Source organism: Plecotus auritus, assembly GCF_963455305.1.
Source record: "Plecotus auritus genome assembly, chromosome: 6".
In the NCBI taxonomy this organism is placed as follows: Eukaryota; Metazoa; Chordata; class Mammalia; order Chiroptera; family Vespertilionidae; genus Plecotus; species Plecotus auritus.
Genome location: NC_137773.1, coordinates 103,358,123 through 103,374,226, shown reverse-complemented (window position 1 = coordinate 103,374,226; position 16,104 = coordinate 103,358,123). Strand labels below are relative to the sequence as shown.

The following is a 16,104-nucleotide window of genomic DNA, read 5'->3' as shown; positions in this document are numbered from 1 at the left end:
CCAGCAAAGCTATCATTCCGAATTGAAGGTCAGATGAAGAGCTTCACAGATAAGAAAAAGCTAAAGGAGTTCATCACCGCCAAACCAGTATTATATGAAATGCTGAAAGGTATTCTTTAATAAGAGGAAGAAGAAGAAAAAGGTTAAGATAAAAATTATGAACAACAAATACATATCTATCAACAAGTGAATCTAAGAATCAAGTGAATAAAAAAATCTGATGCACAGAATAAACTGGTGACTATAATAGAATCAGGGGCATAGAAAGGGAGTGGACTGACAATTCTTGGGGGGAAAGAGGTAAGGGGGGTGCGGGAAGAGACTGGACAAAAATCGTACACCTATGGATGAGGCCGGGGGCGGGGTAAAGGCAGAGGGTGGGGTGGGAACCGGGTGGAGGGGAGCTATGGGGTAAAAAAGAGGAACAATTGTAATAATCTGAACAATAAAGATTTATTAAATTAAATAAATAAATTTATGTGATTCCAAAAAATCATGTCATTGCTACTCTGACATATTGCCTCCCCAGAGTTCTGCAAAGAAACCAACAAGCAAACCAGGTAAGTTGCTATTTCAAAGGAAGGCAGAACAGATTCATGGCCCCGTTGGTTAAGTCTGGAACAAAAATCTTGAGATGACTTTGCATTTAAAATGTAGACTTTGGAATCTTTAAGCCACTTGAAGCTTTTTTTTTTTTAATTTTTTTTAAAAAATATATTTTATTGATTTTTTACAGAGAGGAAGAGAGAGGGATAGAGAGTTAGAAACATCGATGAGAGAGAGACATCGATCAGCTGCCCCCTGCACGCCCCCTACTGGGGATGTGCCCGCAACCCAGGTACATGCCCTTGACCGGAATCGAACCCGGGACCCTTCAGTCCGCAGGCCGACGCTCTATCCACTGAGCCAAACAGGTTAGGGCTAGCCACTTGAAGCTTTAATGAATGTTGGCTACTAAAGTGTCCCATGGAAATATAGCAGGCATCTGGACTATTACTATTTTGTTTAATACATCAAGTTACTATTAACATTAACAGAGCTTTATCTAGTAAAAGAAGCAACACATAATTTTTAATCATTGGACTTATATAAATCCTATATAATAAAAGCCCAGCGACCAAACGGCGGAAAGACCAGTTGCTATGACGCACGCTGACAAACAAGGAGCAGATGCTCAACACAGGAGCTGCCCCCTGGTGGTCAGTACGCTCCCACAGGGGGCTGATCCCCACAGGCCACAGCCTCCACCAGTGCATGAATCCTGTGCACCAGGTCCCTAGTATATATATAAGTAGTTGAAAACATATACTGTTCATTACAATAGTCACTCTGCTTCACTGGTGTGATTTTTTCCTTAATCATTTTTTTTATTTTTTATTGATTAAGGTATTACATGTGTACATATCTTCCCATTGCCGCCCCACCCCACTCCCATACATGCCCTCACCCCTCAGTGTCTTGCATCCATTGGTTCTGCTTATATGCATGCATACAAGTCCTTCGGTTGATCTCTTATCTCCCCCACCCCACCCCAACCTTCCCGCTGTAATAGGACAGTTTGTTTGATGCTTTACTGCCTCTGTATCTATCTATTGGTTCATCAGGTTATAATGTTCTTTATAATCCATAAATGAGTGAGATCATGTGGTATTTTTCCTTCATTGACTGGCTTATTTCACTTAGCATAATGCTCTCCAATTCCATCCAGGCTGCTCCAAATGGTAAGAATTCCTTCTTTTTTAGAGCAGCATAGAATTCCATTGTGTAGATGTACCATAGTTTTCTGATCCAGTCATCTTCTGATGGGCACCTAGGCTGTTTCCAAATCTTAGCTATTGTAAATTGTGCTGCTATGAACATAGGGATGCATATATCCTTTCTGATTCGTGTTTCTAGTTTCTTAGGATATATTCCTTGAAATGGGATTACTGGGTCAAATGGGAGTTCCATTTTTAGTTTTCTGAGGAAACTCCATACTGTTCTCTACAGTGGCTGCACCAGTCTGCATTCCCACCAGCAGTGCACAAGGGTTCCTTTTTCTCCGCATCCTCGCCAGCACTTGTCGTTTGTTGATGATTGCCATTCTGACAGGTGTGAAATGGTGCACTGCATTGTCATTTTGATTTGCATCTCTCTGATGATTAGTGACTTTGAGCATGTTTTTATATGTCTCTTGGCCTTCCTTCTGTCTTCTTTTGAAAAGTATCTATTTAGGTCCGTTGCCCATTTTTTTATTGGGTCGTTTATCTTCCTTTTATTAAGTTGTAGGAGTTCCCTGTAAATGTTGGAGATTAAACCTTTATCAGTGATAACATTTGCAAATATGTTCTCCCATACAGTGGGCTTTCTTGTTGTTTTGTTCATGGTTTCTTTTGCTGTGCAAAAGCTTTTTATTTTGATGTAGTCCCATTTGTTTATTTTCTCTTTAGTTTCTATTGCCCTAGGAGTGGTACTGGTGAAGAAATCACTTTGGCATATGTCTGAGATTTCTCTGCCTGTGGATTCTTCTAGTATTTTTATGGTTTCTCACCGTATGTTTAAGTCCTTGATCCATTTTAACTTTATTTTTGTGTATGGTGTAAGTTGGTGGTCTAGTTTCATTTTTTTGCATGTATCTGTCCAATTTTCCCAACACCATTTGTTGAAGAGACTGTCTTGACTCCATTGTATGTTCATGCCTCCTTTGTCAAATATTAATTGAGCATAGTGATTTGGGTCGATTTCTGAGTTCTCTATTCTATTCCATTGACCTATATGTCTGTTCTTGTGCCAGTACCAGGCAGTTTTGAGAACAGTGGCTTTGTAATACAGCTTGAAATCTGGTATAGAGATCCCACCTACTTTGTTCTTCTTTCTCAGGATTGCTGTGGCTATTCGGGGTCTTCTTTTATTCCAGATGAATTTTTGGAGAGTTCTTTCTAATTCTGTGAAATGTGTCTTTGGTATTTTAAGGGGGAGTGCCTTGAATCTATTGATTGCTTTGGATAGCATGGACATTTTAATGATGTTGATTCTACCAATCCATGAACACGGTATGCTCTTACATCTATTTATGTCTTCCTCTATCTCTTTTTTCAATGTCCTGTAGTTTTCTGAGTAGAGGTCTTTTACCTCCTTAGTTAAATTTATTCCTAGGTATCTTAATTTTTTTTGGTGCTATGGTAAATGGGATTGTTTTCTTAGTCTCTCTTTCTGTAAGTTCACTGTTGGTATATAGAAATGCCATAGATTTCTTGGCGTTAATTTTGTATCCTGCTACATTGCCGAATTCATTTATTAAGTCTAATAATTTTTTGATGGGAGTCTTTAGGGTTTTCTATGTACAGTATCATGTCATCTGCGAATAAGGACAGTTTTACTTCTTCTTTTCTAATTTGGATGCCTTTTATTTCTTCTTCTTATCTAATAGCAATGGATAGTACTTCCAGTACTATGTTGAATAGGAGTGGTGAGAGTGGGCATCCCTGTCTTGTTCCTGTTCTTAAGGGAAATGGTTTTAGTTTTTGCCCATTGAGTTTGATGTTGGCTGTGGGTCTGTCATATATGGCTTTTATTATGTTGAGGTATGATCCTTCTATTCCCACCTTTCTGACAGTTTTTATCAAAAATGGGTGTTGGATTTTGTCAAATGCTTTTCCTGCATCAATTAATATGACTATGTGGTTTTTATCTTTCACTTTATTTATGTGATGTATCACGTTTATTGATTTGCGGATATTGTACCATCCTTGCATCCCTGGGATAAATCCTACTTGGTCATGGTGTATGATCTTTCTGATGTACTGCTGGATTCGATTTGCTAGAATTTTGTTGAGGATTTTGGCATCTATGTTCATGAGAGATATTGTTTCTCTTTCATTGTATTGTCTTTATCTGGTTTTGGTATTAGGGTGACACTGGCTTCATAGAATGAGCTTGGAAGTGTTTCTTCCTCTTGAATTTTTTGAAATAGTCTGAGGAGGATAGGTTTTAGTTCTTCTTTGAATGTTTGGTAAAACTCCCCTGTGAAGCCATCTGGCCCTGGACTTTTGTTTGCTGGAATCTTTTAAATGATTGCTTCAATTTCTTCCATAGTTTTGGCCTATTGAGATGTTTAGATTCTTCCTGAATGAGTTTTGGAAGGTTGTATTTTTCTAGGAATATGTCCATTTCCTCCAGGTTGTCCAGTTTGTTGGAACAGAGTTGTTCATAATATTTTTTAACAATCCTTTGTATTTCTGTGGGGTCTGTTGTTACTTCTCCCCTTTCATTTCTGATTTTGTTTATTGGGGTCCTCTCTCTTTGCTTCTTTGTGAGCCTGGCGAGAGATTCATCAATCTTGTTTATCCTTTCAAATAACCAACTCTTGGTTTTGTTGATCTTTTGTATTGTTTCTTTGGACTCTATGTCATTTATCTCTGCTCTGATCTTTATTACTTCCTTCCTTCTGCGTACACTGGGCTTTTCTTGTTGCTCTCTTTCTAACTCTTTGAGTTGTAGGGTTAGGTAATTTATTACCATTGTTTCTTGTTTTTCGCAGTAGTCTTGTAGAGCTATGAAATTCCCTCTCAAGACTGCTTTCACTGTGTCCCATAGATTTTTGGATTGTTTTGTTTTCATTGTCCTTTGTTGCCATGATGTTTTTTTATTTCTTCTTTGATCTCTCTGGTAACCCAGTCCTTATTTAATAGTATGCTATTTAGTCTCCAAGTGTTTGAATTTTTTGGATTGTTTTTATTGTAATTGATTTCCAGTTTTATGCCATTGTGATCTGAGAAGATGCTTGATATGATTTCTATCTTCTTGAATTTGAAGAGACTTTGCCTGTGTCCTAATATGTGGTCTATCCTTGAAAATGTTCCGTGTGCACTGGAGAAGAATGTATATTCTATAGCTTTGGGGTGAAATGTTCTAAAGATGTCTATTAAGTCCATCTGATCTAGTGTGTCATTTAGGATTGCTGTTTCTTTGTTGATTTTTGTTTAGTTGATTTATCCAGTGGTGTCAGTGGGGTATTAAAGTCCCCTACTATGACTGTATTGCTATCAATCTCTCCTTTGATATCTTTCAGAAGTTGTTTTATGTATTTGGGTGCTCCTGTATTGGATGCATATGTTTACCAGGGTTATATCTTCTTGTTGAATTGCTCCCTTTAGTATTATGTAGTGACCTTCCTTATCTCGTTATGGCCTTTACTTTGAGGTCTATTTTTTCAGATTTAAGTATCGCAACCCCAGCTTTTTTCTCATTTTCATTTGCCTGAAAAATGTTTTTCCATCCCTTCACTCTCAATCTGTGTGAATCCTTTGTTCTGAGGTGGGTCTCTTGCAGACAGCAAATATATGGGTCATGTTTTCTTATCCATTCAGCTAACCTATGTGTTTTGATTGGAACATTTAATTCATTTATGTTTAATGTTATTACTGACAAGTACATGTTTGTTGTCATATTTTTCCTTAACATTTGTGTTTTTTCTTGCCTCTCTTTCTTCTTTTTACAGCAGTCCCTTTAGCATTTCTTGCATTGCTGGCTTGGTAGTGATAAACTCTCTTAGCCCTTTTTTGTCTCTGAAGCTCCTGATTCCACCTTCAATTTTGAATGATAGCCTTGCTGGGTATAGTATTCTTGGGTTCAGTGCCTTGCTTTGCATCACTTTGTAAATTTCATTCCATTCCCTTCTGGCCTCGAGTGTTTCTGTTGAGAAATCCGTTGATATTCTAATAGGAGAACCCTTGTAGGTAACTTTCTGTCTCTCTCTGGCAGCCTTTAAGATTCTTACTTTGTCCTTAGTGTTTGCCAATTTAATTATGATGTGTCTTGGTGTCGGTCTTTTGGGGTTCATCTTGTTTTGGACTCTATGTACTTCTTGCATTTGGTTTTTTTCTTGCCAATATCAGGCAAGTTTTCTGTCATTATGTCTTCAAGCAGGTTTTCTATTCCTTGCTTCTCTTCCTCTTCTTCTGTTACCCCTATTATGCAAATATTGTTGCATTTTTTCTTGTCCCAAAGCTACCTTAGGCTCTCCTCTTGCTTTTTAAGTCTTCTTTCTAGTTGCTGCTGTGTTTGTGTGTTTTTTCCTACCTTGTCTTCTAATTCGCTGATGCGGTCCTCAGCCTCTTCTAGTCTACTGTTTAGGCCTTCCATTGTGTTCTTTTTTTTTTTTTTTTTTAATATATTTTATTGATATTTTACAGAGAGGAAGGGAGAGGGATAGAGAGCTAGAAACATCGATGAGAGAGAAACATCGATCAGCTGCCTCCTGCACACCCCCCACCGGGGATGTGCCCGCAACCAAGGTACATGCCCCTGACCGGAATCGAACCTGGGACCCTTCAGTCCGCAGGCCGACGCTCTATCCACTGAGCCAAACCGGTTTCGGCCATTGTGTTCTTTTTTTGTTTGTTTGTTTTTATTTTTAATAAATCTTTATTGAGATTATTACAATTGTTTCTTTTTCCTCCCATAGCTCCCCTCCACCCGGTTCCCACCCCACCTTCTGCCCTTACCTCCCCCCCACTGTCCTCATCCATAGGTGTACGATTTTTGTCCAATCTCTTCCTGAACCACCCATACCCCTTTCCCCCTGAGAATTATCATTCCACTCACTTTCTATGCCCCTGATTCTATTATATTCACCAGATTATTCTGTTCCTCAGGTTTTTAATTCACTTGATTTTTAGGTTCACTTGTTGATAGATATGTATTTGTTGTTCATAATTTTTATCTTTACTTTTTTCTTCTTCCTCTTCTTTAAAAATACCTTTCAGCATTTCATATAATACTGGTTTGGTGGTGATGAACTCCTTTAGCTTTTCCTTATCTGTGAAGCTCTTTATCTGCCCTTCAATTCTGAATGATAGCTTTGCTGGGTAGAGTAATCTTGGTTGTAGGTTCTTGCTATTCATCACATTGAAAATTTCTTGCCACTCCCGTCTTGCCTGCATAGTTTCTGTTGAGAAATCAGCTGAGAGTCGTATGGGTGCTCCCTTGTAGGTAACTAACTGTTTTCCTCTTGCTGCTTTTAATATTCTATCTTTGTCTTTTGCTCTTGGCATTTTAATTATGATGTGTCTTGGTGTGGTCCTCTTTGGGTTCCTTTTGTTTGGGGTTCTGTGCGCTTCCTGGACTTGTAAGTCTATTTCTTTCACCAGGTGGGGGAAGATTTCGGTCGTTATTTCTTCAAATAGGTTTTCAATATCTTGCTCTCTCTCTTCTTCTGGCACCCCCATAATTCTGATGTTGGTACGCTTGAAGTTGTCCCAGAGTCTTCTTACACTATCTTCAACTTTTTGGATTTTTTTTTTTTGCTTTTTGCTTTTTCGGTTGAGTGTTTTTTGCTTCTTTGTATTTCAATTCTTTGACTTGATTCTTGTGTTCCTCTTGTCTGTTTTTGGGTCTCTGTATAATATTTTTTTATTTCAGTCAGTGTATGTTTAATTTCTAGTTGGTCCTTTTTCATATCTTCGAGGGTCTCGTTATATTTATCGGCCTTTTCTAGGATATTCTTAAAAAGCCTTATAACCGTGGTTTTGAATTCTATATCCAGTCGTTTGTTTTCCTCCATTTCTTTTGTTTGTGATCTGTTTCTTTGACGCCGCATTTTCACTACTTCCCTGAGTTGGTAGGGTAGCTTTGTGTGCTAGGTTTCCTATATGGCCAAGTGGGTCGGCCTCCCCAGTTAACCTGAGGTGGACACTCTTGGTGCACCCCTTTGTGGACTGTGTGTACAACCTTGTTGTAATTAAGTCTTTATTGTTGTTGGTATCACTGGGAGGAATTGACCTCCAGGCCAGTTGGCTGTAAGGATCAGCTGTGTCTATGCTGGGAGAAGTTCGGTGCTGGAGACAGCCTTATAGGATTAGACTTGCCAAATTGCAATAGCCTCTGTGCTCAGCTTGGATGGGGTGGAGTCTCAGGGCGGAGCAGACAGTCTTGGCTTCCAGTCAGCCTTGCTCTTGCGCGCACGTGCGCGCCTTCAGACCTCCACCTTCCCTGGCTCCCGAGTCTCCGCCCGAGAGTCCAGACTCCCCCCACAAGAGCGTGGGTCCCCAGCGGCTTGCCTGGAACTGGGGTTCAGTGCAGTCAGAACTGGGGCTCAGTGCAGTCAGGAGCCTCTGACTCCCTTCCACTAGGGAAAGCCTGTGGCAACCTCCGCAGCCTTTGTGCGCCTGGCACACACGCGCCTTCAGACCTCTGCCTTCCCCGGCTCCCGAGTCTCCGCCCGAGAGTCCAGACTCCCCCCACAAGAGCGTGGGTCCCCAGGGGCTCGCCTGGAACCCGGGTTCAGTGCAGTCAGAACTGGGGCCCAGTGCAGTCAGGAGCCTCCGACTCCCTTCCACTAGGGAAAGCCTGTGGCAACCTCCGCAGCCTTTGTGCTCCTGGCACGCGCGCGCCTTCAGACCTCTGCCTTCCCCGGCTCCCGAGTCTCCGCCCGAGAGTCCAGACTCCCCCCGTAAGAGCGTGGGTCCCCAGGGGCTCGCCCGGAACTGAGGTTCAGTGCAGTCAGAACTGGGGTTCAGTGCGGTCGGGGGCATCCTTCCCCCTTCCGCCAGAGAAAGTCAGCCAGGCTCTCAGCCACCCTTTCTCTCTGCGCTCACAAAGACCCTTTGCCGTACCTCCAATTCTCTGTGAGCTTTTCTCTTTCCTTCTAGTTGTAGAATTTTCACTCAGCCAGCTTTCCTGTAGTTCTGGATGGTGTCCGTTCTGTCTTTTAGTTGTCGTTTTGAAATTGTTGTGCGAGGCAGCAGTTTAGGTGTTCACCTATGCCACCATCTTGGTTTCCCCCATTGTGTTCTTTATTGCAGCTATGTTGTTCCTCATCTCCTCTTGGTTCCTTTTCATGTTGGCAACATTCTCATTCAGCTCCTTATAATTCTCATTGAGTTGTGTGTATTTTTCATCCAGCCGTGTAAACATTCTTATAACCATTACTCTGAATTATTTCTCTGATAAGCTGCTAGCCTCAATTTCATTTAACTCCCTTTCTGGTGATTCCTCTTTTTCTTTCCTTTGGGGATTGCTTTTTTGTCTTCCAATGTTTTCCTGTAATGTTTTAATTGTAGATACAATTGCTTTGCTCCCCAGGTTCTTTTGGGGGTGGTGCTACTGGTGTAATCTCTCAGTTCTCCTGGGCTTGGTAATCTAGTGTAGCTCCCTACTTGAGCTAATTGGGTTCTCTTAATGTAGGCCTGCGAGCTTGAGAGGCACAAATGCGGTGTCTAGAAGTCAGCAGCCGTGGAGGGGAATGTCCCAATTTTTGCTGTCTTGCACCCTTAATTGAAATCACACGTGCCCAGCAGGTATTCACAGTGGCACCCAGGAACCATCTGTTGGGGTGATGGGGCTCAGGAGGCCTGCACTCTGGAAAGGCATGACTGTAGTGTCCAGAGTTCTGTAGTTGTGGGGTGGGCAGATGGTGCTTGTTTTATTGGCTTGCATATTGCTTAATCTCTTGGAAGTCTCCAAAATGCAGTGCCTAGAGAAAATGCACAAGGCCTGTCCACTGTCAACAGAACAAGGTCCTAGTAATACGTATGAAAGGCAGTAAGGCCGCACCTATGGTCCTGCTGCCACATCTCTTACCTTTCTCTCTGTATGCCTCACCCCCCACACTGTGGCATGCTCTGAAATAGCTCCATGTTTTTGCATATATTCTTCTGTTTTTCTGAAATGTACACAAATACTATGTATTTGCAAGCCCCTACTTAAATTTCTTTTTTTAATACTCTTTATTTTTATATGTTTTTATTTATTTCAGATAGAGGAAGGGAGAGGGAGAGTGGGATAGACACATCTATGATGAGAGAGAACCACTGATCGGTTGCCTCCTGCATGCACTCTTACTTGGGGATCAAGCCTGCAACCCCCGGCATGTGCCCTGACTGGGAATCGAACTGTGACCTCCTGGTCCATCTGTTCAACCACTGAGCCACACCAGCCAAGCCCTTTAAATTTCATGGCCCATCTCAAACTCTATTCCCTCTAGGAAGAACTTCCTAATCATTCTCTAATGTTGGCACTCTTTCCTACATATCCATATCCATAACCATAAAATAGCAAATAATAAAGACACTCTTGGTATCTCTTTCTCTTCCTATAGACTTGAGCCACTTGAGGGCAGGAATCATATTGCTTTTATTCTTGTACACCACCATGCTGCTATGTACCTAGTAAGTGTTCAATACATGTTTGATGAAAGACTGAATGAATAGATGAATGGATGGATGAAAAGAGAACTGGTAGCCTTGAGAAAGCTGGTCATGTGCTCACTATAATTCTTTAATTCACTTATTCATTCATTCAGTATGTAATTTAGGCATTGTGCTAGGCCTGCCCATTAGGCACTATCCTCTTCTATCTTTCCATCTCCACTGCTGTCACAGGCTAGTCAATGGAACCACTCCATCTACACTTCACTCACCGCTGCCTGAGAAAAAGGACTTACACACTCCAGTCACCCAGCAGCTTCAAGAAGTTGCAAAGAACCCATCAACCAGCCCAGAAGTTTACTCCCTAAACATTTTTACATGCCACATCACTGCTCATGTTAGGAATCCATTTGGCATCTGGTGAATCACAGGTCTTGGGGTTAGGAAAGTGGTGGCACGGTGTTATGGACAGCCCTGGACTAGCTGTGTTTCTGCGACCCATACAGGTTGATGCATATAGCTCTAGCTAATGTTCATTGCTGCATAACATCTACCCCCTTGTATAAATGCACCATAATTCTCTACTCATTCCACTGCCAGTAAACATTTGGGTTGTTTCTAATTTTTTCTATCACAAACAATTCTGCTGTGAACATTCATTCTCATGTGTCTTCTGGACCAGGTGCAGTAGCTTCTCTGAGATACAAAACTGGAGTGGAATTTCTGGATCATAAGGAATGACCATCTTCAACTGTACTAGGTATTATCAAATGTCCAAAGTTGTCCCAATTTCTATCCCCAAGAAAAGTATGTAAGAATTCAGGATACTCTACATTATAATCCCAGAATTTAGGATAGTGAATACGTTTGGGAGAGGATTAGAAACCATAAAATTAAATTTAAAAAAAAATAAAATAAAAACCATTGATCTTGGAGTTATTTATCTATATTCAGATCCAAGACCACCACTTATGATCTTAAGCAAAATATTTTAGCACTTTACTCACTTCTCTGGTCAATAAACTGAGGTTACTAATAGGAATACTGGGTCTCCATGTGCTAGGAGTTTGGGTGACTGTGAACAGCTGGCACAAACCTGAAACCTCTTTTCCCTTTCCTGGAACAGCAAATGTTTTCTCACCCTCCACCTGGGCCCAGCAACAAGTAATTCCACGTAAACTGGTCTGTTCTTGCTTTGAAAAAATAAAGAGCCAACAAGTTCTGCCTGAACAAGGGCCTGTGGCTTTTCACCTTCTGAGTCTGAGTAGTCCTGCTACGGCTAGTAAGACATGCCTTTGTCAGAGTCTGTGTGAAAGCACAGCTACCCTCCTGATCAGGAAATGCTCTGAGATTGGTGGCTTATTAATATTCTCCAGCTTCTTCTTTCTCAGAACAAATTCCATTGGCTCTTTATCTCTTACATCAAATTAGAGGAAAGCCAATGCAAGTCATTACCTGTCTCTCTGAAGGCCCTGCTTTCCTGATGCTCGTGACACCCTGCTGATCTCCCCATCTTTCCCGTATCTGTCCCCTTTCCTATCCCATCCTGCCGACAGAGGTCCCTTCTCTCTGGTTAAGATCAGTTGGCCTCCTTCAACCTTTTTGGGAGAGGACATTATTTAAGGCTTTTTTTGTTTGTTTGTTAGGATGAGTTTTTTGAGATCCAAACACTAGGAATGAGATGACAAAAAGGAAAGAGTACAGTCCCCCAATGGAACCTTCTGTGATGATGGAAACGCTGCCTGTCTGTGCTGGCAACTGAAGTCACCAGCCCGTGAAGCTGCTGAGCCCTTGGAATGAGACTACTGAAACTAAGGAATTGAATCCCTCCCCTCATTTACTTTTATGTGACTTAAATGTCCCAAGCTGCACGTGGCCAGTGGCTGTCAGCACAGCACAGGTTTAGGACACGTGGGCGATGGGCGATGTAGATACCGCAGGGCGAGCGTCTGAGCTGAGTACTGCGACCTGGCGGTAGCTTCCTAAATGTTTGATGCAGAGACAACAAGCAACATAACAATATGGTTTTCTCTAACAGAAATCCCTTTTTCTTTGTATTAGAAATCATTTTCAAGCTTCTGTTACTTGTTTTCTTTGAGCTCCAATCTCCAGGAAGGATAATCTACTAGGTGTTTGATTAATGTTATCCCTCTTGAGTGTCCCTTAATAGTCCCAAAAGTACACTAATGCTTCATATAGGTTATTACTATATTAATAAATAAATAACATTTGCCCTAGCTGGTTTGGCTCAGTGGATGGAGCATCGGCCTGGGGACTGAAGGGTCCCGAATTTGATTCCAGTCAAGGGCACATGCCTGGGTTGCAGACTCGATCCCCATTAGGGGGTGCAGGAGGCAGCCAATCAATGATTCTCTCTCATCATTGATGTTTCTAGGTCTCTCTCCCTCTCCCTTCCTCTCTGAAATCAATGAAAAACAAATAAATGTTTCCTTTAAAAAAAAAATAACGTTTTGACATTTCATAGTTAAAAATTTGGAAAATACTGAAAGAAACAAAGAAAATAAGAACTATCCAAACTTTTGAAGTTGTTTCTTTTAGTCTTTTTCTGTGTATTTATAATGATGGTGACAGTAATAAGAGTTAATTCTCATATCGTGCTTAAAAGGGACTAGACCAGGGGTGGGCAAACTTTTTGACTCAAGGGCCACAATGGGTTCTTAAACTGGACCGGAGGGCCGGAACAAAAGCATGGATGGAGTGTTTGTGTGAACTAATATAAATTCAAAGTAAAGGAGCAGAGGGGAGATCAAGAGAACCGGATAGAACAGCCGGATCCGGCCCGCAGGCCGTAGTTTGCCCAAGGCTGGACTAGACTCTGTTGCTTTGCTTTCACGTATTTTAACTTACGTCATTCTTTGAAACATATATTCTTATTACTTCCTTAAAGAAGAGGAAATCAAGCCGAAACCGGTTTGGCTCAGTGGATAGAGCGTCGGCCTGCGGACTGAAAGGTCCTGGGTTTGATTCCGGTCAAGGGCATGTACCTTGGTTGCGGGCACATCCCCAGTGGGAGGTGTGCAGGAGGCGGCTGATCGATGTTTCTCTCTCATCGATGTTTCTGGCTCTCTATCCCTCTCCCTTCCTCTCTGTGAAATATCAATAAAATATATTTAAAAAAATAAAATAAAAATAAAAGTGCCAGTTCCTTTAAAAAAAAAAAAAAAAAAAAAGAAGAGGAAATCAAGTCACAGAGAGATCAAGTGACTTGCCTAAGATGAAACAGCTAGTAAGTGGCAGAGCTGGGATTTGAACCCAGGCAACTGGCTCCAAATTGTCCTCACACATTTAAAGAAGACTGAGATTGCACTCTACATAGTGCTAAAAAGTTTTCATGTCTTTGACTGTTTTGAAATATATTTGGCAACTGCATGTATTTTGTCCTTTAATTCCACTTTATAATTTAAACTGGTCCCAAGTATTAGATATTTAGTGGTTTCAACAATTCCCCTCTTGTGAATAATAGGCAAAATCTTTATTCATTAATCTTTGTGCACCTCTCTCATTGTTTACTTGGGTTCAATTTCTAGGGGCTGGGTCAAGGGGTCTGAATACCTTCTAAATATTTGATATACCTTCTAAATCATCTTCCATAAATATTGTAACATTTTAACCCAACTCATATCAGCAGTTTATTATATTTACTTTTTACCTAACATATTGGAAAGTAAAAGCACACTCACCAAAAATTAAGCAAGAAAAAAAGGCAAAACTATGGAGACAATATAAAGACCTAGGCCAAGACCGATTCTACTAGTATTTCTCTGCCAGTGTCCTCCCCTTATTACCAACATCCCTTGTTACATTTATTACACAGTATCAGAGCTCTTTGCTGCCTTGAAGGAAAGAAACATAAGACTTTCCAATTTTATATAAGTTAAATTTTTAATTTTCTTTGTCTAGAATAGGACCTCATTTTAAGCCATTATTTGAAAACAGTTCATAACTTAAAGTGGCTTTTTCCATAGGATATGTTCATGTCAGTACATAAGCTACAAAATGGCAAATGATTAAATAAGTTATAAAGATTTGTAGCATGATGAATACCAATTTACAATAACTGTCACCAGACTTATATACTGAAGCCTAAAGGGTTGCTACACCAGAGGTCAGCACTAACCTGACTCTCCCATTTTCTCAGACTTCGTTTACTAAACACTGTCATAAATCCAGAAAAGAAACCTCAGCGGGTCCTGGTAATGAATACATTTAGAGGTCTGACAATATTAAAAAATACACAAATGCTTTTGATTGTTTGAAAGGTGGACAACAAAACCTCAGAAGGAGCTTCAGCTATCAGGTCAGGACCTCTCGTCCCTGGCCATTTCCCGAAGAGCAGAGAACCCAGCCAACGTGCGCAGCACCCACGTCCGAAGACGTGGCCCCTGTGGTCCAGCCAGAGCCTAACGGGAGGCCCCAGGAGGCCTAAGAAGCGCACACTTGGGGCCACTGCATCCCACACCTACCGTTCTGCGTGAGCTTCGTGGAGCAGATGAGGGTGGCAATCTGGAAACTGTCTTTGGTGCTCTCCTTGGTGGGGGCAAAGCTGGCCTGGGTTTTGGATGCTTGCAGCTCTTTTTCTTCCATCTCTGCCTTGGTCCCAGGCAGGGTCAGGTAGAACTTCGCGTCTTCCATTTTCTTGTTATCTCCCTGGAAAGGCAGCATGTCAGGAAGACCAAAAGAGGGGCACTGCCTCTCACACGCCAATGAAGACGGTGCCTTTCTGGCATGAGAAATGAGGCTTCATCAAATTAAGCCCAGGTCCCTTCCAACTCCGAGAACGGTGGCACTTCCCAGGGTGGGAGCCCAGACTCAAAACTGAATAAACATGGAATAAGTTGTGAGCTACACTAAGAATAGCCTAGGTGTCTGCTATCTACACTAATAAAAGAGTAAGATGAAAATCGACTGTACCTTCGCGATGCCCACCAGCCAATCAGGAGTATGCAAATTAACCCAACAAAGATGGTGGGTTAATTTGCATACGCAGGCGCTGAGCGGCCGGGGGCGGAGCGGGACAGGTGTTCCGCACTGCCCCAGCCACTCCAGGCCTCTGAGCAGCATGGGAAGGCGGAAAGGCAGCTCGGGGCTGGAGCAAAAAGGTGGCTCCCGCCAGAGTGAAGGCGGCGCTGGCAGCCAGGGGAAGGAAGGCCCATTCTTTCTTCTTCTTTTTTTTTTTTAAAATATATTTTATTGATTTTAGAGAGAAAAGGAGAGGGAGAGGGAGAGATAGAAACATCAATGATGAGAGAGAATCATTGATTGGCTGCCTCCTGCACGCCCCCTACTGGGGATCGAGTCCATAACCCGGGCATGTGCCCTTGGCCGGAATTGAACCTGGGACCCCTCAGTCCGCAGGCTGACGCTCTATCCATTGAGCCAAACCAGCTAGGCAAGAAAGGAAGGCCCATTCTTGTACGAATCTTCGTGCATTGGGCCTCTAGTAAATACATAAATAAATAATAAAGAATATGGTTGGAACTTATTATCTTGAACCTCTAAATGGTCACAATTATGCACCATTGGGTTGACTGGGGTCACTGGGAAGAAACAGCTTGCCCTGCCTTCCCAAACTATCTATGAACTAATTATAGCAATTAAAAAAATACGGATCAGGTGGGTACATCTCAAAAAAGCTGCCAACACCATGATACTGTTGGATGGACGAGATCTTCTGGCATCTACTTTCCACTCTAAAATCTCAGTAGCTCTGCAGCAGTTAGAAGACAACACTGTCAGGGAAGGAAACAATGCCCGATAGCAGAGAAATGGTGCCTGATTCCCGCCGATATGAAAAACACACCCTAGCACACTCTAACCAAGCCCAACAGTGCAACTGTCTACACGCCACGCAGAGTGACGTAAAGGCAAGCGGGCAGCCACGAGCATCACGTGCGGGAGAGGGAGACTAATACCGCACTCACTCTCTCCAGAAAGCAGAGGGGAGACCATGCAGCCA

General features: G+C 41.9%; 1 protein-coding gene across 1 annotated transcript in view; it reads right to left on the bottom strand.

The window, feature by feature from the left end:
* Nucleotides 1-16,104, bottom strand: part of DOCK5 (dedicator of cytokinesis 5) — a 227,492-nt gene that overhangs the window by 73,765 nt on the left and 137,623 nt on the right. The window contains exon 18 of the mRNA XM_080674976.1: nt 14,612-14,795. Within this exon, the coding sequence (XP_080531102.1) occupies nt 14,612-14,795 (184 nt within the window). The remainder of the gene's footprint in view (nt 1-14,611; nt 14,796-16,104) is intronic.